This window comes from Rana temporaria, chromosome 1, assembly GCF_905171775.1.
Source record: "Rana temporaria chromosome 1, aRanTem1.1, whole genome shotgun sequence".
NCBI lineage: Eukaryota > Metazoa > Chordata > Amphibia > Anura > Ranidae > Rana > Rana temporaria.
The window spans coordinates 426,987,767-427,010,563 of record NC_053489.1 but is presented as its reverse complement, the minus strand read 5'-3'; the positions used below and the strand labels follow the sequence as shown (position 1 = coordinate 427,010,563).

At 48.1% G+C, this 22,797-nt stretch overlaps 1 protein-coding gene across 1 annotated transcript in view; it reads left to right on the top strand.

The window, feature by feature from the left end:
* Positions 1 to 22,797, top strand: part of PPP2CB (protein phosphatase 2 catalytic subunit beta) — a 42,643-nt gene that overhangs the window by 8,362 nt on the left and 11,484 nt on the right. The window contains exons 2-3 of the mRNA XM_040325343.1: positions 4,513 to 4,722; positions 21,252 to 21,425. Of these exons, the coding sequence (XP_040181277.1) occupies positions 4,513 to 4,722; positions 21,252 to 21,425 (384 nt within the window). The remainder of the gene's footprint in view (positions 1 to 4,512; positions 4,723 to 21,251; positions 21,426 to 22,797) is intronic.

Below are 22,797 nucleotides of genomic sequence, written 5' to 3'. Positions count from 1 at the left end.
CCGCTTTTGTCCCCAGCCTTCTCCGCTATTTGTTAGCAGAGAAGAGGAGCAGACGGCGGGAGGCGGGACAATCCCGGACCGTGGGCGGGACCCGAGAGGTAGCTGCCTGTCATGTTAGATGGAGGTGATTGGTTGCTAGGGGGCGGTCCTAGCAGCCAATCACCAGTTCGCCGGAAAGTCAACCCGACAGCTCCCGCGCCTTCAGTCCACGACTGTCCCGCCTCCCACCCTCCGCTCTGTGAAAGGTAGGAGTGGAGAGGGAAGGGAGGAAAATGTATGAAAAGCGGGGCAGTGCTGTGTGTGTGTGGAGGGGGGGTCATGTAAAGGGGGCAGTACTGTGTGGGGGGGTATGTGATGGGGTAATACTGTGTGGGGGGATATGTGATGGGGGCAGTACTGTGTGTGTGGGGGGATATGTGATGGGGTAATACTGTGTGGGGGGATATGTGATGGGGTAATACTGTGTGGGGGGATATGTGATGGGGTAATACTGTGTGGGGGGATATGTGATGGGGTAATACTGTGTGGGGGGATATGTGATGGGGTAATACTGTGTGGGGGGGATATGTGATGGGGCAATACTGTGTGGGGGGATATGTGATGGGGCAATACTGTGTGGGGGGGATATGTGATGGGGCAATACTGTGTGGGGGGGCAATACTGTGTGGGGGGGATATGTGATGGGGCAATACTGTGTGGGGGGGATATGTGAAGGGGCAATACTGTGTGGGGGGGTAATACTGTGTGGGGGGCATATGTGATGGGGCAATACTGTGTGGGGGGATATGTGATGGGGCAATACTGTGTGGGGGGGATATGTGATGGGGCAATACTGTGTGGGGGGGCAATACTGTGTGGGGGGGATATGTGATGGGGCAATACTGTGTAGGGGGGATATGTGAAGGGGGGTAATACTGTGTGGGGTGATATGTGAAGGGGGACAGGGCTGTGGTGGGGGAGATGTGAAGGGAACAAGCAGCTGCGCACAAAATGAGGTGCTGCACAGAAAACGTGAATGCACTAAAATGCAAAGTGCAATTTTCTGCACATGGAAATTGCATGGTACAAACGCATCATGCAGTTTCCATGTGGCTGCCTTTTTAAAAAGATGCCAGGACCTTTTCCCAGCAGAAACACAGGCGCAGCAGCCCATTCAAACGAATGGTGTGTCGTGCCTGCACCCCTGGGCTGCGATGTAAAGTATCGGGTTAATCGCACAAAACTGCGATGCGGACCTCGGCTGGAATAAAATTTTACTAATCGGACCTCCATGAATTTTAATTCAATACCCCTGCTCTACTGTGTAGATGTTATTTTCCTTCTCATTTTAAGTGACCATTATTTATTGGGGAAGCCCCACTGATGGGGAATGTTGTGAGGTTATGGTAATTGAAAAGTTTAATAATGGCGTTCAGCTGGCAGGTAGATTTTGACAGGTCTGCGTCCATTTTGTAGTTTGGGTCAGCTCCCAGCTCTGTACACTAAACGCCTCGCTTTCAGGGTGGATTCGATTTAAATAGCCAATAAAAAGGCTTGATTTAATTCAACTCAAGTGAAATCATAATTTTTAAAGGGCAACTGTCATCTCTGTCCCACTACGGCTCCTCCTTTGACCCGCTGTTAACTCACTGACAGTCCCATTCACTTTAATGGGACAGCTGGTTATGCAGCAGTTAACACAACAAGGTGAGGGACGTTGCGGCATCAGGTGGCGCTGCCATGATGTCTGAAATGACAACTGCTCTTTTTAAATGTAAGGACTCATTCTTGCTGGTGGTTGGAAAACCTTAATTTTGTTTTTAAATATTAAAGATTCTATTTAAAATAATAAGCTGTCAATATAGTAAATATTCCCAAACTGGGTCTCTTTTACAGCCTGCTGCTGTTTTGCTCCTCAAGGGAGGAGTAAAGCACTTCTAGCTATGTGCAGAAAGATCACAAGGTTTATAAGCTGCTGAGGTGGTTTCACTTTAATTTTTACTGTTTGCCCTTCCTCCTCACATTTAGCCTGGTACAGATGCATTTCCCTTCAAACACTCGTACAGTTTGTAGTGTACATAGATTTGCAATGGGATAAAGGAATCTTCCTGAACTTTGTTTTATCTCATGTTTACTGTGAAATTGTGTCTAACAAGCGCACTTTTTGGGGAAAAAATTACACTTTTTTAAATAAAAAAATAAGACAACAGTAAAGTTATCCCCATTTTTTTTAATATTATGAAACATAATGTTACGCCAAGTAAATTCATACCCAACATGTCACGCTTCAAAATTGTGTCCGCTCGTGGAATGCCGACAAACTTTTACCCTTTAAAATCTTCATAGGTGACGTTTAAAAAAATCTACAGGTTGCATGTTTTGAGTTAGAGGAGGTCCAGATAGAATTATTGCTCTCGCTCTACCAATCGCGGCGATACCTCACATGTGTGGTTTGAACACCGTTGACATATGCGGGCGCTGCTCACGTATGTGTTCGCTTCTGCGCGCAAGCTCGTCGAGATGGGTGTGTTTTCTGGGTCCTAACTTTTTTAGCTGGCTCCTAGATTCCAAGCAAATTTGTCAAACCCTGTGTGTGTGTATATTTCTCTATCTTTGGAATTTACATAACCAAGCTCCATTTCGTGCTGAATAAACTACGTTTTATATTTTAAGATAAAATTATTAAAATATATCTTTAGCTGTCTGGCACAGTCATTAAGAAAAGATGGGAGAATATTTTCAGGTAGTCACCTTATTTTTACGTTGTTGCGGTGAGACCTAGGTGCGCCATCTTGGTTCTTAACCTTTGGTGATCATCTTGTGTATGTCCCAGGGCATCCACAAAGTCATTAACTGTTTCTGTCACTTCTCCCATTTGATTTTCAATTTGGGTTACTCCGTCTCCCATTGAGTGCATTTCTGAGTAAATTTCATAAACCATAGAGATAGCATTGTGAAGGGAATTTTGGAGAGAGCTGGGCATCTTTTTATTTTGGTGTCTAGCACCGGTTGATTAGATGTAGGAAATTATTCTATAGGGCATGAAATCCTAACCTGTTGCCCTCCAGCTGTTCTGTACTACAAGTCTCATGAGGCATTGCAAGGCTGACAGTTGCAGGCATGACTCCCAAAGGCAGAAGCATGATTGAATTTGTAGTTGCACAACAGCTGGAGGGCCGCAGGTTGGACAACCATGCTATAGGGGATGGCTATGGTGATTGCACAGGAGTAACATCTAATAGAGGGCTGACCTCCGTGCCATGTTGAGCAAAACTTGTCTGTAATACAGTATAGAGCTTATTTAATTTTATTGGCACACAAGTATAGTTTAGTATGTTAGACCCCTTTCACATCGCTTTCACACCGGTAAAGTGCCTCTATTCAGTGTGAAAGCCCTAGTGCTTTCACACTGGAGCAGTGTGCTGGCAGGAAGCTAAGTCCTGCAAGCAGCATCTTTGAGATGTGTGGGTATCGGCACTTTTAACCCTTTTTTTTTGGGCCGTTAGAGGGGTTTAAAAGCGCTGCAAATACTATGGTAGAGCAGGTAAAAATAGCGCTTTACTGCCGACGCCTGGGTGCTGCCAGTGTGAAAGTTCCATTGGTTCAAAAAAGGAAAAACAACTTTTAGGTTTTGCCATACATGCACGTTTCCCAATTTTTCATATTTTTAAAATTCTGCAAGTACTGAAAATACCTGTTGATATGCCAGGAAGTCAGCGTGCTCTTAACATCCTCTTTGAGCTGACAACAGTGTTTTTATTGCACTAAAATCCCAAGCATTGTTCTCAACCCTGCCTGCTGGACTACAGAATGCTACCAATCCTTTTTTTTTTTTTTTTATCCCTTTCCACATGGAAACATTAAAGAGGTAGTAAACTCAGATTTTTTATTTTTTGAACCTGTAAGGCATAATGAGCTAGTATGCACTGCATACTAGCTCATTATGAAATACTTGCCTTAGAACGAGGCGTCGGCAGGTGATCTCGATCTACGCCAATGGAGCTAATATTTTCCCTCTGTGTGTGTCTTCTGGGTATCGCAGCACCGGCGACGTGAGCAGAAGACTTATTTCCGGCAAGTCCGACAGCGTCTCCCTCAGAGCGAATGCGCCACTTTATTATAGGCTTTGCCTGTAGGTCAAAGTAAAAAAATACTTCACTACCGCTTTAATTTCCCTGGAACAGAGTTGCTTTAAAATCTAGGAGTCTGCAACAGACACAATGCTGTATGTCAATATGTGGGGCCTTGGCACAATAAGAGTTGTCAATGAACTGCTCCAAAAAAATGTTTATAGTACAAATGGTAAAATAACTGACGAGTTTTAGGACTAAAAATTTAATGAAGAATAAGGCATTTTATTGTATTTATTTCCTGGTAGTTTTAAACTGATATTGAATTTCTGAAGAACTTTGATGCCACCATCCTTTCTGTTGGTACTTTATCACAGAATTGGCTTATTATACAACTGTTAAAATGATAAAAAAAAAAAATTTGGGGTGAAATGTGTATTTATAGTGTGTAATTTATCTGCAGGCAAAGGAAATCCTTACAAAAGAGTCAAATGTTCAAGATGTAAGATGTCCTGTAACAGTTTGTGGAGATGTGCATGGCCAGTTTCACGACCTCATGGAGCTCTTCAGAATTGGAGGGAAATCCCCAGATACCAACTACTTGTTCATGGGAGACTATGTGGACAGAGGATATTATTCTGTGGAAACAGTAACTCTTCTTGTAGCATTAAAGGTAAGAAAATGCGTACAAATCTCTTGGTTGTTCAGACATGTAAAAATGTTACAGTACAGGTATATATTTATTTAAAACAATGTTTGTCCCCCCCTCCCTTTTATCATACCCAAACACAGACCTCTGTTGCAGTGCAGATAGTTTTTGGGTCTCTCCTGGGTGGACAGTATTCATATCAATTTCTTTCCTGTCCATTAGGAGACATTTTGGTTTATACTGTAGTCTACAGGAGGATTTAACACAGGAAAACAGACATGGAGCATCATAGGGCAGAGCACCTCCTACTATGAGCATGCCTTGTTTTGTTTTTTTTGTGTGTGGTGGTTCCCCCCCACCCATGGGCGTCCGCTCCATAAGGCAAGGGGGGTTGTTTGCCCCCCCTGGAATCGCCAGAGAGAGCCAGGAGCAGGGCCGAACTGGCCCTGGGGCCGCTTAAGGCGGCGACTGCAGCGCTCCCCTCCTTCTGTCCTCCGGCGCTCGTATCGTATGTCATGGAGCTGGGTCTGTGTGCAAGTTCCTGCCCCCGTAGTTCGGCTCGTCTGATAGTCTTCTAGTGTTCCGCCTATCACACGAGCCGAACTAGGGGGGCGGGACCTTGCACACAGACCCAGCTCCGTGACATACGATACGAGCGCCAGAAGACAGAGGGAGGGGAGCGCCGTTTTATATTGTTTACCAGGCCTGTGCTTTGTTTGTGCCAACATCTGTTGCCACAGGTAACACTAGACTATTTTCTGATGTGTTTTTAGCAAGTCTGGAAACGCAGAGCAAACACAACACAGAGTTGTAGCCTACGGCATAGTTTCTAGTTGTCCCTTATTTGGAGTGCCTGTCCCTCTTCTGGAATCAAATCCATTTGTCCCTCATTCCAAAAGACCTGAAATAAATATACTGTCAATATAGTGTAGTGTTTCAGTCAAGGGAAAGGGGTGCTGTGTAATGTAAAGGGGTCCAGTGATGCAGGGTGCTGTGTAATGTAAAGGGGTGTAGGGTGCTGTGTAATGTAGAGGTCCAGAGGTGCAGGGTGCTGTTATGTAAAGGGGTCCAGAGCTGTGGGGTGCTATGTAATGTAAAGGGGTCCAGAGGTGCAGTTGTGACACAGTAGTGACAATAAGATATTGAAATATGCAGGGGGCACAGAGGGGTGTTTTGACATTTTAATGTGGGGGGCGCTTTTAACCCCCGCTAGTGGTCGAAGAAAGGGTAAAATGCAACTGTATCGCCGAAGCGCCCCCCCCCCTAAAAAAAAATTCAGTAGATGCCCATGCCCCCACCCCCTCCTTATCCTAGCAAATTTTTTTTCTGGCGCTTTCTCCACTGACTCGCAGCTGTCCGGTGTGGTTCTGTTGAGCCTGGCCTTTTGGACTATACCACCTCTGTCCATTCCTAATGTCTGGTTGCAAGAAGTGGTATCTTGGGAGTTATAAACTCAAGTTTTATATAACGGAACCAAATAAAATTCCCAGCTCAACTCAAGTTTTGTATCCTGCCCCCTGCTTGGTTTCTGGCATCAAATCAGGGCAGTCTTTAAGGCAGGGCAAAGGGGGAATCTTTCCTGGGCCCTGTCATTGTTATGGAGCCCAAAGCAGCTGCCCCATACTTGTCAACTATCCTGGTTTAAATTTACTTTGTCCCTTGACGTTTTAGTCTTGTGCCGTGTTCCAATATCTGTGTGAAGTACTGCGACTAATGCTTCTCAGCTCTGCCCTATTTACGGGTGACTTCCCTGCAGACCCTGTGTTTACATGTAAATAACCAGCATTGGTATGTAAATATTGGTGGCATTGACATGTAAATTGTGACCACCAGTGGCATCGATATGTAAATAAAGGTTGCACTCATATGTATATTATGCCCTCCTGAGCTCATATCCATCACCTATACTGAATGCAGCCCACTAGGGAGGTAAAGGGGCAGAATTGAAAGTCCTGCTCACCTCCCCAGTCCATAGTGTGCAGGCAGTGAGGAGATGTGCTGTAACCTCTAGCAACCAATCAACAAGCAGAAATGATGTGCCCTAACCTCTAGCAACCAGTCTGTAAGAGGTGATGACATGGTATACTGTAACCTCTGGCAACCAATTGCAATTGCTTTCTGATCTGATACAGTAAACTGATTTTGAGTCTAGCTGCTATTTATTGTATGTCTCAGAGAGTGGAGAGTGAAATTGCATGGAAGAAAGGGTCCCAAGAAATGTTTTGTCCAGGGTCCAATCAATATTAAAGATGGCCCTGCATCAAATCTTCTCCTTCAGAGACCAACCAGTTTCATAAATTGAATTGTTACACCACACCTGTTAAATGCAGCAAAGGCATTGATACCTAGATATTGGAAACAACCCAAAGTCCCTAATATAATGGAATGGTAAAGGGAGGTAGAGAGGATAATGGAAGCAGAGAGATGGGTACATACGGTTAAGGACCAACAGGACAAATTTAAGGATGTATGGGCAGGGTGGATATATTACTCTCCTGAAATAGGGTAGGACTAGCCTGGGGCAGGGAGGCCCGGGGGCGGATGGAGAGGGAAGGGTGAGACTATACATTTGTCTCTTTCGTTCATAGACGGACACGGCATTCTTTGACATTGGGGTTATATCCGCTTTCACTAGGAGAGTTTAGGCAGAAAAAAAGCACTTAAAGTGTTAACAAACACAAACCTCAGTGCAACTCCTCCCAGGGGGCGTGTCCCCCCCGGTATAACCCACACCCTGCTCTAACAGCCTCAGTTTTTTCCTGCCTAACCGTCAGGAGAGTCAGGCACTCTGGAGTTCCTGTACTCTGGAGATTTTTTTTCTTGCGATTTTCTCGCTTTTTATTATTTTGCTCCTACATTTTTGGAATCCTGTGATTCTTCTATCAACAGCCGACTGGGTGACAGGCTGGGTCCTCGACTCTTGTAGTCCCCCCATGTTCAGACATCGAGCGTGTGCCGGCCCTTAGCTCAGCTTTGGGACGTCCACGACAGGCCCCATTGCTCCAGGGGCGGCCGGGGAACTTTTTGTTCTAGGGCACACATATGACCGGTCTCTATGGCCTTGTCACAGTGTGTCTGGCCGACAGCCATGCCGTTTAGCGGACGTTGGATCTGTCTGGGATACCTCCAGCCGGTGGTCGCAGGACGGGTAAGTAGTGGCCTCTTGCTCAGGTAAGTGGTCTGGCTGGAATTTTCCCCTGGGGAGGTCGACTGAGGGTTGCCCTGCTTTCCTCTCTCCCTTTTTTCCTCTCTCTCCTTCCCAGTTTCTGGGTGACGGCCGTGAGGTGGGGGCCCCGCTTGGGGGGCTCAGTCTGACCTGGGGGCTGCTACTGCTGTGGGTGCTGTGTTTTTCTGGGCTGCCATACGTGCGGAGGGGGTCCTGTGGGCCTGTGTACTGCGTGTGTCACTGGGGCTTTGCTGTGTGTTTTTTGAAAAAAAAGCTTTTTTCGGGCGCCATTTTGCGGCTGGCGGTGTTTTATGGCGCAGTTGTAATTGCGGCGGCCATTTTCTCGGAGCCCGCAGACATATCGGCGGCCATCTTGATACAGCTCTTGTGCCTAGGATGACGGCGCGTACGGCTCTGCACATTTTCCTTTTGGATGGTGCGGCACAGGCAGCGTTTTTGGCTCTCGGCAGCGGCGGTCTGGTCGGACGGTGAGTCCTCCGGGGGGGGGGGTTTCCCTGTTCTCTGTGGCGGCTGGGGGGATGTCCTGTGGAGCCTGCCAGTACTAGGGGATGCTAACCCTTAGTGTCCCTGTGGCCTCCAGGGATGCTGTGCTGGCAGTCCCTGAGGCGTTTTGGGTCAGGATGGGAGTGTTGGAGGGATGTGGGAATTGCACTTGTTCCCCCCTCTGCCTCTCCCTGGGTATTTTTTCTGACAGGGAATCAGGCCTCGCTGAGGCGTCTGGTTTTGTTTTTTTGTCAGTAGCTGCTGGCTGAAGTCCACACGGACTGTGAGGATGGCCCTGTTTCAGGGTCAGCACTTGATGGTGCTGTTGTTGGGGCTCTTAACACTGCGGTGCGGGTTAGCTATGGTGGTTTCGGAGGTGGTGTCAGTCCCTTTTGGGTGCCGTCTCTCTCTCTCTCTCTCTCTCTCTCTCTCTCTCTCTCTCTCTCTCTCTCTCTCTCTCTCTCTCTCTCTCTCTCTCTCTCTCTCTCTCTCTCTCTCTCTCTCTCTCTCTCTCTCTCTCTCTCTCTCTCTCTCTCTCTCTCTCTCTCTCTCTCTCTCTCTCTCTCTCTCTCTCTCTCTCCTTGTTTTTTGAAACAAGGCTGCCACATTACCTGGGGAAGGGGCTCCCGCTGATAGGGGTGCTGTGAATGTGGTCGCTCCATATTCACAGCGGGGGGGGGGGGGGGGGGGGGCGGTGGTGAGTCCGGTTTTGGCCGGGACTCTGGTGTCGCAGACATTTCCCGGACGGGGAGCTGGAGGCGCAGAATGCTTCTATGACCTGCGTGGTCCTGACCGACCAGTTGGTACTAGGTCAGATATTTGTCTGTCGACCCCGGATATGCTCTCCAGGGCCTCCGCCATGTTTTCTGCCCTGCCTTGTATGGCTGGGGGTTGGTCTGCGGACGGTCTTTTCAGTAGTCCCTGGTGGTATTGCCCTGTGGGGGTGTACGCAGGGGTGTCTCTGTCATCATAAAGGATGCCACGGGCGGTATGAGCACTCTGCTCCCGCAATCTAAAAAAGGGTAGGTGCCTCACTGTAGGCGAGGGCCCTCATTTACTGTTCCCCATGCGTTTTTTGGTTTTCGCCCGCCAAGTGCGGCAGGAAAACATTTTCAGGGGGCTAGGACGTCCACTGAGGACACAGGCGCCCCGGGTGCCGCAAGCCTGCTTCCGCTTGGAGGTTTGCCTCCGCTCGCATCTTGGGTGGGGGGCTGGCTCCGCGAATTCGCTGCTCGGTGGAGGTCTCTCCTCTCTGACCGTTGGGTTGCGAGGTAGTTTCCTCTGGGTGCGAGACAGGATTTCTCTCGTCTACCAAACGGGTTTTTTCCCTCCATCCTCTGGCTCGCCGGTTGGCTCTGTCAGGGGCTGTCCAGGATCTTCTGGTCAGGGCAGTGATTGTGCCAGTTCCCTTGTGGAACAGGCTCCGGGGTTTTTCTCCAATCTGTTTTGTGGTCCCCAAAGGAGGACGGGGTCCGTCCAATCCTGGGCCTCAGGCCTTTGTTTGTTTTTTTGTAAAAGTGCAAACTTTCAGGATGAGGTTTTTCTGGCGTCCTTGGATGCCGTGAACGCGTACCTGCATGTTCCCATATGCTCAAAGCACCAGAGTTTCTGGACTTTGCGGTCAGAGAGGACCATTTTTCATTGTGGCCCTCCCGCTCGGCTTGGTGTCGACACCACAGGTTTTCACCGAGGTGCTCGTTCTGATACTGGCCCGGCTGTGGCAGCGGGGGTTTGTTATTGTGGGATGTCTGTACGAAATTCTCCCACACGCTTCTTCGAGCTCTGAATTAGTGGAGCCATGTCTGTCACGTGTCAGACTCTCCAAGAGTTTGGCTGACTTCTGTTTTGTCCAGAAGTCAGTGTTGGTCCCGTCTCAGGGACTGGAATTCCTGGGACTAGTCCTGGATTCCGCCGGGGCGGAAATATTTTTCTCCTATCGGAAAGAATTCAGACTCTGCAATCTGCTGGGCAGCAGTTGTCGACCTAGTAGTGGTCATCTCTGCGATTCTGCATGAGGGTTCTGGGTCTGACGGTGGCCTCTGTCGAGGCGGTTCCGTATGCCAAATTCCATGCCAGGGTGCTACAGAGGGAACTGCTGTCTCGTGGGGACAAGCTTCCGTCATCCCTGGATTACCAGGTTCAGTTGAGTCACCTGGTCCCTGGTGTGGTGGCTGACTTTTCCGGTGCTTCGGGCTGGAAAGGCATTTCTGCCATGTCACTGGACGGTGGTCGCGACGGATGCCAGCCTCTCCGGTTGGGGAGGGTTTTTTTTGGGGCACCCAGTCAGCCCTGTGGCGCTGGACTCAGGTGGAGTCCCACCTACCAATCGGTGTTCTGGATCAGGCTTTGCCTTGCCTGGTGGTCCCTGGATCTACAGGGCTGACCATTCAGGACCCTGTCCGACAACGCTGTGGCGTACGTCGACCATCTGGGAAGCACACGGAGTTCTGTTGCAGCGACGAGGGTCGCGCACATCCTTCGGTGGGCCGAAAGGTCCGTTCCGGCTCTATCGGCCGTGTACATTCCGGGAGTATGGAATTGGCGGGCCGACTCCTGAGTCGGACTGCGCTAGACCAAGGAGAGTGGTCTCTCCACCCGTAGGGGTTTTCAGTGTCTGTGCCGAAAGTGGGGCACTCCATGCGTGGACCTTCTAGCGTCCCGCCTCAACCGGAAGGTGCCATGTTTTTTGGCCAGGTCAAGGGACCCATGGGCCAACGCGTCAGGCACGTTGGTGGCTCCTTGGGATCACTGTCGCCTATTTTAAACCTTCCCTCCTCGGTAGCTTCTTCCTCGACTGCTGCGCAGAGTGGAAGCCGAGGGAATTCTATCAATCCTGATTGCCCCAGATTGGCCGCGTCGCTCATGGTACGCGGACCTGGTGCGTCTGGTGGCAGACACCCCCTAGCGTCTTCCCCTGGGGGTTGATCTTCTGTTGCAGGGTCCGATCATCCACCCTGTTTTTTACAGCCACTGGCTTAGCGGCGTGGCTGTTGAGAGCCTGGGGCTGTGGGCCCGAGGCCTATTGGGCTCAGTGGTCTCTACCGTGCTGCCTGCACGGGAGTCTACCTCACATAGGTTTTACATCATACGTGGAAGGCCTGCATCTCTGTGTGAGGAGATGAAGTGGCACCCTCGGACATACGTGGTGTCCAGGATTCTGCTGTTTTTTACAGCAGGGAGTGGATCAGGCTCTCGCCTTAAGTACGGTTAGGAGTCAGTTTTCTGCTCTGGCTGTTACTTTCGATGAGCCTTGGCGTCGCACTCCTTGGTGCGTACGTCTGGTCTGGGCGTCTGGCATGTGGCCCCTCCACTACCCCCATGGGACTTGAATTTAGTCCTTTCGGTTCTTCTGGATGCTCCCTTTGTGGACATTCGGGAGATTTTTTTGTTGACTGTCACAAAAGGGGAGCAGGTTTAGCTCAGCGCTAGAGTACCTGCCCTTCATGCATTTGACTCTGGGTGCTAGCCCAGGAAGGTCTGCGTCGTCACGTGGCCATGGCTCAGCGTGGGCATTTCCACTGTGATTTTTTTTCTGGTAGCAATTACCTCGATCAGACGAGTGTTTGTCTGTTCTGGCGGCCTTGTCTTGCAAGGCTCCCTACTTGGTCATCCATAAGGATGAGGTGGTGCTGCGACCGCAGCCGTCTTTTCTCCCCAGTGTCGTTTCGGCTTTTCACGTTGATGAGGACATTGTTCTTCCATCCTTATGTCCTTGACCGAAATGCAGGGAGGTGGCCACTTTACATCCTCTGGATGTGATTCGGGCCCTACGAGTGTACTTATCTGCTATGATTCCGTTCGGAAGTCGGACTCACTGTTCGCGTCGCTGGCTGGTCCTACAAGGGGGCCTGGTAGTCTCGTCAGCCACCCCTTTTTCGGGGTGGATCCGACGAATTGTGCTTCAGGCCTATGCCCTGAAGGGGCTGGCGCCTCCCTTTTGGGTTACGGCGCATTCGACCAGGGCGATCGGAGCCTCTTGGGTTTTCTGGCATCAGGCCTCTGTGTTACAGGGGTATATGGCAGCGACCTGGTCGTCGATCCACACTTTCAAGGTCTTACGAGGTGGATGTGTGTGCATCTTCTGATGCCTCCTTCGGCCGCAGATGTTACAGGCGGCGTTTTATGGTAGGAGTTTCTCTGTTGAGCAACTCCCGGTTTTGTTTGGGGTGTAACCTGTTTTGCTGTGTTATTTCCCACCCCTCGAATTTTTTGACACTGCTTTGGGACGTCCCTAATGTCAAAGAATGCTGTGTCCGTCTATGAACGAAAGAGAAAATAGGATTTTTGTACTCACCGTAAAATCCATTTCTCTGAGTTCATAGACTGACACAGCACCCACCCCTCCTTTGTTTGTACTGCTTGTTACGAACTGAGGCTGTTAGAGCAGGGTGTGGGTTATACCGGGGGGCCACGCCCCCTGGGAGGAGGTGCACTGAGGTTTGTGTTTAACACTTTAAGTGCTTTTTTTCTGCCTAAACTCTCCTAGTGAAAGCGGATATAACCCTAATGTCAAAGAATGCTGTGTCCGTCGTACAAAAATCCTATTTTTTTTCTCTCTCCCCCCCCCCCCCCCCCATGGGGGCACCAGAGAGAGAGGATTTAGCATATGGGAACGAGAACAGACTTTGGCCCCCCTTTCCTTCTCTTTCTTTTTTTTTTTATCTTTTACTTACCGTTTTATTATATATTTTTTTTTTCACAACACTAATTTGGATTACTTGCACAGTAGAGAGGAGGAAATAATTGAGTCAACACTGGATGAAGAGCACAGAGGGCTGGGGGGGAAGGGGAAAGAAATAAGGGAGAAGCAGCTCCCCCACCCCCCCTTCTTTTTTTTTTTTTTTTTTATCTGAAGGATTTTGGTGGGATGGGGTCATAAGAATGGGAAGTGGGGTTTCAAAGAGATGTCACAGCCGCGAAATAAAGAACTATTAAGTTATTTTCTTTTTATTATAGGGTGTTATTAAATCCCCCCCCCCCTTCTCGTGTGGCAGGGGGGGTCATAAGGTGATGGGATTTAAAGAGCTACGAAATACGTTTTTTTTTTTTTTTTTTTTTTTTTTTTCTCTCCCTCGTATCTCTCTCTACCTCTTGTAGGTGGAGGGTGGATTGGGGGGGGGGAGGGGAAGTAAGACAAAATCTGAGTGCTCCTGGGGGGGGGGGGCTAATTTTATGTATTTTTATATATGTATGGTGAGGTTTTTTGTATTTTTCTTGTTTTTATTTGTTCATGTTTCCTCTTTTTTTGTGTATGTGTTGTAATTTGTTATAAAGAAAAGAAGCAATTATATAAAAAAAAAAAAGAGACCAACCGGTTTCCAGTTGGCACTCTGTACTTCCGAACCAAGGGGTCATAGCCCCAGTTTCGGTTGCTGAATGGTTTCAAGGGTGTTACTCCAAAGGCGTTTCAGGTCTGTTGCAGATGGCTGAATGTGGACCTTCTGGCCTCCATGTTCAGTATCAAACTGTACAGGTTTATATCCAGGTCCAGGGGGTTCCTGGCAGAGGTGTGAATACCATGGTTTCTCCTCCGATTTTCAGGGCTCCCCGGGATGTAGCCTGGACCGGAGGAGAAGCCGTCCGAAACCAGCGTGTAATGGAACTGAGGTCGGCAACTGGAACTGACGTCAGCAGAGAGCGTAATGCGGTTGATCCCTGGGCAGTACCACGTTTCTTCGGAGACCCCGGGTGGGAAACGCCAGCATTGATCCAAGCAGGCATGGCATTCTTTTTCCAACATGTGAGCTTCATTATGACTGCACAATCACATCCAGTAATCGGTCTTCCCTATGCCACCATGCACCACTCTGCGACCTGGGGTTTGTCAAGCCCTTGGAGATGGAGAATCTAGATGGAGAGATATATCAGTCCTCCCTATGTCACCATGCACGATCTACATTTTAAAATGTTTAATGTAAAAAAGAAAAATCTATATCAAATTTAAACTCAAGAAATATATATATATATATATATATATATATATATATATATATATATATATATATATATATATATATATATATATATATATATATATATATATATATATATATATATATATATATATATATATATATATATATATATATATATATATATATATAGCAAAAAAAATGTAATTTCTCTTATCGTCCATGGATGGACATGGCTCCTTAAACCAGGGGGCGGTCCCTTCAGACATAACCCTCCTCACTGCAGCATGCAGCCTCAGTTTCGTTCTTCCTAGCAAAGGAGAAGGATGTATGGCTCCCTTTTGGGCCCAGCGCCCTGAGGAAAAGTTTATATTTATTTTTGACTTCTGGCGGCTGAGAGACAGGCTGGGTATTATAGATCGTTCTAGTCTTCTCAGTCCGGCCAGCGAGCGTGAGCACACCTTTGCAAAGAGGTTGGGTCTGCCACGACATGCCCCATGACTCCTAGGATGGCCAGTGAGCTTTGCTCTGAGGTCCACATATGACTGGGCTGTGGTGTTGTCTCACTCACAGAGGACCGGGCAGACGACCACCTCCATTGCGCTTGTACGCCTGTCTGGAATGCGTCAGCGAAGTTATCGCGTGGACGGGTAAGTTATCGCGTGGACGGGTAAGTACAGTCCCTCCCTCTTAGGTGGGGTGGTACGGCTGAGCATTCCTGGGGTTTGGATATCCTTCCTTCCCTGCTCCCTTTTTTCCCTCTATTTCATTGCTGTGGGGGGGGGGGGACCTTGCTGAGGGATTGTGCGCTGGCCTATGTTTTTTTACTGCCGGGGGTCCTCCTTTTCTGCAGCGTTTTGCTGCTATTCTGGAGGCTCTGGCGCCATTTTTTGGGTGATTTTTCAATTCCTATTGAAAATCCCATTGGCGGCCATTTTGTTGTAGCTGCGCTGTAAAGGAGCATATTGCGGTCGGCCATTTTCCTGTGGCTGCGTCAGGCTCCATATGCTGCGCTCGGCGGCCATCTTGCCTGAGTCCTTGGCCTCTAGTGCTGATTCCTACGGCGCCGTTCTCCTCACACAGCACCACCGCAGATTACCTCACAGCTACCTCACGGTTTTCTCCTCACACACAGGTGTGTGCTGGAAACGGGCAGCGGCGCTGAGCAGGCTCCTCAGGTGTGGTGAGTCCCCTGGATAACCCCCCTCCGGTCAGCGCAGCAGGAGTGGTGGGTTTTTTGTTCAGGTCTGAACTGGGCCCTGGGAGTTTTTCCTTATAATGGTGTCAGTATCTGGCTATGGATTCAGTATCTGGGTCCTTCCCCCAACATGCTGGTGATGGCAGCAGGTGTTGGCACCTGGGATTCCCACAGAGGCTTTATGGTTTGTCCTGGACACTTTTGTGCCAGGATGGGGGCGGGTGGGGGTTAAGAGTGGACCATGGACCAGATACCTGGGTCGGTGCAGGATAAGGCATTATGGGTGCGCTTCTCACTGCTGTACGGGACTCTCTTCGGCTGGATAGTGCAGCTGGGTTTCCGCCGAAGGGCTCGGTCTTTTTTTGGTTCACAATTCAGACCGTTCTGTGTAGGTTTTTTCCTTCTATGCCTTTCTTTGATAATTTCTTAGATGCGGAATGAGGAAAGCCGCTGAGGGCTTTTGTAGTCCCTCACCGCTGAGCAGTTCAGTGCCCTTTTGAGGAGAGCCCTTTCAAGTGGTGGACACTCCGGGTGTAATATATAGGTGACCATTCTCCCTATTGCGGGAGGCCCCGCTTGTATGGATTTGACTGATGGCAGATCCAAAGCATTGACCCTTTCCATGTTTACCATGCTGGGGTCTGACTTGCAGCCTATTGTGGCCGCTACTCTGGGGTCTCAGTCACTCATGGAGTGAGAATTTTGCACCAGACAGTGGAGGAGCTCCGACTCTCCCCCGAAGTTATTAGGCTAGCGGACTCTAGGGCCTCATATAGGTCTGTGATGTTTCGTTGAATGCAGCGCCCTTGTTATCAAGGGCTTCTGTTTCAGAATGGGTTTATGCACACGTGGTGTAGTGGTTAACTCCATTACTTGGCAGCAAGTGTGACGGACACTGACACCAATCTGCCTGGAGCTTGCATTGTTGCTCCCTGTGTCTGCGTGGGTTTCCTCCAAGGGCATGTGTGCATACACACTACGTGTGTATTATGGGCAACCCTCCCAGGCAGTCAAAGGCCCAGCTGGGGGTCTAATCCGTCCCTGGGTGTGTAAATCCTGCCACTGTATGTAGCCTTCCCTCCCTGTCTCTAGGTGGGGGGGGGCGGCTTGCAGGTTCAAAATTCGGTGAAACCTCCCTGCTCTCAGACCATTGGGTCCGTGAGGTGGTCCCTTCAGAGAACAAAGTTCTTTCCTCGTGTCTTCCTCTCTCGGCCAGTCGGTCTGCCTTGGGCGGTGTGGGACTTGCTAAGCTGCGGGATAATTTTACCTTTTCTGCAGGACGAGAGGTTTGGGGTTTTCTATGGGCCTCAGGCCCTGAATATCCTTGTGAACGTCGGGTAGTTCCGCAGTTTCCTTTGTTTGATAGCTACGCTCTATCCGGGGGACGTCCTCGGACATCAGGGACGCATACATGCATGTCCCGTTTTGCGCATGTCAGTGTTCTTTCTGTGCTTCATGGTGAGAGAGGGCTCTCGGTTGATCTGGCGTCAGGACCATGGGTTTCCAGCTAGGAGCTCGCACTTTTCCTAACTTTGTTGGGACAGCGAGGCATTGCCTCGTTGGCTACTTGGACGACTTTCTTCTGAGAGCAGCTTCTGTCTCAGACCTAGTGGATGTGTTCTTCCCATTCAGACCCTCCGAAGATTCTGGTGGGTGTTAAACATTTGGGCCAGAAAATGTAGCTTAGTGGCAGCAAGCCCACCTTCCATGTGTGCGACCCAGGGTTCAAATCCTGAGCATGCTAGGTTCCGACTGTCGGGTAAGCGTGGGTCAGCATGGCGTCAGAAGCTGGCGCTTCTTCCCCAGACATTCCTGTGATAGCAACTGGTGCACCTGCGGTACCTGTGGACTCTTTGTCGGCGGTCCTGGAATCCTTTGCCAGGGTGGAAGCAGTGTGTGGGTACAAGGGGGGGGGGGTAAAAATGCCCCCCACCATCTTCTGGGGAAAGCTGATTCAGACTCGGGCCTTGTTGTTAGACAGGTCCCCTGTTCTGAAGTGTCAGAGGATGCAGACCAGGACCATTCAGACAATGAGGAAGACGAGGTGTCCGGGTCAGCGCAGGAAAAGGCGCTTGTTGGAGCACTTATCACTGCAGTGCGGGAAACCCTCAAACTGGAGGACACGGCGGGGGCATCTACTGAGGCGCCGGTCGCTTTTGGGTCCCACAAGCCAGCCGACACTGCTAAGGTGTTTCCTTCCGTAACTTATTTTGATAAGTTTATAGACAAAGAATGGGAATGACCGCAAAGGGCCTTTTTGGTCCCAAAATGCATGGCGGCTAGGGCTGCGCATCTTCACCAGTCTCACAATTCGATGCGATTACGATTATCAAGTCCGCGATTCGATTCCGGGATGCATCACGATTGCAGCGCAAGTGCGCATGGCTCTCCCCCCAAAATACTAAAGGAGACGATCAGAGACTGTGGACGTGCCACAGGAGACGATCAGAGACTGTGGACGTGCCACAGGAGACGGTCTAGATTTCTCCTCCATACAGCCCAGTCCCTGCCTGCAGTGACAATGACTTATCACAGGTGACACATCAGATTCCACTACATGCCCGTACCCCCCCCGTGTCCCCGGATCACAGCACCCCCTCCTCCTCTGTACTTACATGCTGTTCTGCGCACAGAGGATGATTGGAGGGAACAATGAGGAAAATACATTTGCCTGATTTTCTTATAGTGTGCACCCCACTTTAGGCTGGATTGTCACCATTTAATGCATGTTATGCATTTTATTGTGGATTTTTAAAATGCACAGATGACAATGAACTCTCAATAAAAATATCAGTACAGCGAGGACTTGGATTTTTAAATACACTACTGTGATTTTTTTTATTACAATTGGCACATTTTCTCACATGAGTAAAAACAATAGCACTTATTAGAGAATCTGATCTTTTTTTCATACATTAAGCCCTGGTTCACACTGGGTACGATTTGGAACGATTTGAGATGCGATTTGACATGTCAAATCGCATCTCAAATCGTCGGCAATGGCACTGTCCTAATCAGTGCGACACCGCATCTGCGATTTCAAAAAGTAGTTCCTGTACTACTTTTTGCGATTTCGGGCCGCGATTGACATTAAATTGCGGCTGAAAATCGCGGCAAAATCACGCATTTTACCGCGATTTTGAATTTGCAGCAGTGTGAACCTAGGCTAAGTGATCGCTCTGCTCCTTAAAATCACATAGATGGTGCCACACCACAGAAGTAAACTTCAGAGGTTGTAAAAAATAGGGCTTGTAGAATAGTAATCTTATCAGAGGTTGTAAACATTACTTGTGTCATTGCAGCCTTGTAATGAGATGGGCGATCTGCCTGCTCACCATCCCCGATCTCCCTCCATCCCGTTCTCATCAGGAGGGTGTTTGTATATGCCGCGCTCATTTGACTGCCCGGCCCGCCTCTCTCCTCTCTGCTCTTACGTCTCACGTCTCTCCTGGCGTCAGCCCTTCCCGCCTTTCTACTGATCTGATAGTCAGTGGGTGGGGCTGACGCCAGGAGAGATGTGAGATGTAAGAGCAGAGAGGAGAGAGGCGGGCCGGGCAGTCACATGAGCGCACCATATACAAACACCCTGCTGATGCTTACGAGAAAAGGTAACATCTGAACGGAGCGCTCTCCCGGGGGGGGCGGGGCTAAACATCGATTATCACGGTCGCATGCATCGGTGCCACCCGAATCGCGATGCACCGATTAAAATTTGACACCCCTAATGGCGGCCCGTTTTTTTTTTTTTCCCCAGCAAACTAGTTGGCATCAGAGCATTTCTGACCAATACCCACAGCACTTCCGGAGCTTCAGGGAACCAGGGTGAGCAGTTCTTCTTCCCAGAAGCAGGCCAATGCCGAAAATCTCTAACTTCCAGCTGAAGCACTGGCAATCGCACAGGGGGTCCAAGACCTCTGCCCCCACTGGGCTCCCAGGGTGAGAAGGTGGCAGTTTCTTTCCTATCAGCAGACCAGCATCCCGGGAGGGAATCCTCGCTCCCCAGTGGAGTAAGCCATTCCCCCTCTCCGGCAGCAGGCCAGGCAGAGGAGGTGGTCGTCCTCCCCTCTCCAGCAGCAGATCAACAGTTTGGGAGTGAAGGAAGCTTTCTTCAATCCCCAACAGTCAGCCTGAACGGAGGAAATTATCTTCCCTCCCCAGCAAGGATCTGTGCACCTGGGAGACGTGAAATTATGTAGAAGCCAGATGAGGGTACGGTAGATCGAGCAGCTGGCTATTCTCCCCAGTGGTAGGTAAAGGACCAGGTAGGGGAGGAAGCAGTCTTCACTCCCCAGCAGTAGTCTGAGATGGAGGGAGGAAGCCGTCCCCGTCCCCCCTCCCCAGCAACAGGCCAAGGACCAGAGAGAGGTGGTGGTTGTCCTCCCTCCCCCAGTGACAGATCCACAGTCTGGAAGAGGAGGTAGTCGTCCTTCCCCCAACAGTTAGCTGGAGCGGATGATGTGGGGTCCCCAACAGTAGCGCTGGCATCTGGACAAAGTGCTACCAAACTCTGCCCAGCATCGGTAACAACTCTGGAGCTCCAGGGAGCCGGGTCAGGTGGCCCTCTCTCCCGAGTGACAGGCTGATGTAAAGAAGCTTCTACTCCCAGCCGAAGTGCTGGCATCGGGGCAGAGCACCGCGGGCCTCTGCCTAGTACCTACAGTGTCTCCACGGCGCCAGGGCAGTTGGCTCCTCTGCCCAGCAGCAGACTGAGCCCTGTAACACTAAATATCATTCTATGTGACATCAATGAAGACCTTGACTTACAAAAGGCAAGTGTGTTGCAAACAGAGCCTCTACTTTTTAACAAATAACTTTTTCTCCCTCAGGGTACCAGGCCAATTTTTTGCGATACGGCACTGCGTTGTTTTAACTGACAATTGTGCGGTACCCAAATAAAATTGATGTCCTTTTTTCTCCCGCAAATGGACATTTTTTTTATTTTTTTTAATGGTATTTTGATCACATCTGCAGTTTCTATTTTTTTGCGCTATAAACCAAAACAGCAGTTATTTTGAATAAAAAAAATCCTTTCTGCTTTAAAACATTCCCAATTAAAAAAAAAAAAAAAAATCGAATTTCTTTCAGTTTAGGCCAATATGTATTCTGCTACATATTTTTGGTAAAAAAAGATCCAATAAGCATTTGATTGGTTCGCGCAAAAGTTATTGCATCTACAAACTATGGGTTAGATTTATGGTATTTTTACTTTAACTAGGAATGGCGGCGATCAGGGGGAGTGTTTAATTTTTTGCCGGACTGTGCCATTGTGGCGGACAAATCTGACACTAAGTGACACTTTTTCTGGAGGCCAGTGACGCCAATATAATCTGTTCTAAAAAAAATGCACTAATCCCTGTATAAATTGCTTTCAGGGAAGGATTTATCACCAGGGGAGATCAAAGGGTTGTGTCCCAGGGAAGTGTTTTCTGATTGTGGGGTGAGTGTTGCACAACGGATTTCCTCGATGACAGATCAGCGGTGTGCCTCATTTGAAGGATCGGCGGGTCGAGGATCCGCCTAAAAAAAACGGACAGACAGATCCGAGCGGGGTCTATCGTGTGAAAGGGGCCTAAGTAGTGGATATGTGTGAATTGTTTTTGGAGACTATTATTTAATGTCACTTTAAATGTACAGTAGGTAGCGTGTACTTTCAATTTTTCTACTTTACAATTTATGACTTCATAGCGGGCTTTTTTTCACATTGATTTTCTCAAGGTCAAACTTGGAACAATTCACTTTATATTCTGAAAACCTATATCTTTTTCTTTCTTAGGTTCGTTACCCAGAGCGCATCACAATATTGAGAGGGAATCATGAGTCTCGACAAATCACTCAAGTTTATGGTTTTTATGATGAGTGTCTACGAAAGTATGGAAATGCAAATGTATGGAAATATTTTACAGATCTATTTGACTACTTACCATTGACGGCTTTAGTTGATGGACAGGTATGTTTATCGTTAAAATTAAATTTTTTTTTTTTTTTAAAAAAAAAGTTATACGAATACATTTTTATGTTGCAGCAATTCAGATTTAGTTAATATTTATTAAAATAAAGCAATTTTGTTGCTTGCAAGGGGTCAGGAATCCCTAACCTACCCAGTCCCCCCCCCCCCCCCCCCCCTGGAATGCTTGAACCTGTTATGTGGCTAGTTCTAAAATTTCGTAGAGAAATATAAATCTTTAATTGCTAGTTGTCTAACCTAACGTTAATACTTTGTCACTGACTTCACACATACCTGCAGTTCCAGAAATTCAGTGTTAAAAATCCAAACCCGGAATTCATCTTTATCTACTTGCCAGCAAGCTACGTACCTGTACCTCACTGGACTTCAAGTGGTTATATGTCTTGTAAAAGCAATCCTAGCGGCTATCTAAACGGTTCAATTTTAAAAAATCAAAAGCATTTTGTTTCACTGATCTTGGTGTTATAAACTTTTGTGCGGAGGAGGGATTTTGGGGTCTTGTAAGTCCTAGATCTCTCCATAAAGAGTACCTGCCACATGCCTATTGCTGTCACAAGGGTGATATGTTTGGTATATATTTACTTGGTGTAACACCCTCTTATATTTTGCCAAAAATCAGGATATGTATTGTGTTTTTTGCATTAATTAACCCGGAGGATTTGGCTGCCAAATGACCTGGCCACTTTTTGCGATTCATCACTGCGTCGCTTTAACTGACAATTGCGCGGTCGTGCAACGTTGCACCCAAACAAAATTTTACTTTTCCCCCCCCCCCCCACAAATGGAGCTTTCTTTTGGTCGTATTTGGTCACCTCCTGCGGTTTTTATTTTTTGCGCTATAAACAAAAATGAAGCGTCAATTTTGGAAAAACCCATATATATATATATATATATATATATATATATATATATATATATATATATATATATATACTAATATTCCCCAAAATATATAATTTTTTTTCCTCAGTTTAGGCCGATATGTATTTAACATATTTTTAGTTTAAAAAAATCGCAATAGGCGCTTATTGATTGGTTTTCACAAAGGTAATAGCGTTTACAAAATAGGGGATAGTTTTATGGCATTTTTAAAAAAGTTTTTTACTAGTAATGACGGCGACCAGTTTTTATATATTTTTTTTCTCTCCGTGATAACATTATGGCGGACACTTTTGACGCTATTTTGGGACCATTTATACAGCGATCGGTGCTATAAAAATGCACTGATTACTGTATAAATTTGACTCGCAGGGAAGGGGGTTAAGTGTGTCCTAGGGAGTGATTCTAACTTTGTGGGGGCTGGGCTTACTGTGACACGACACTGATCCCGATCATAGGGAGTAGACAGACTATC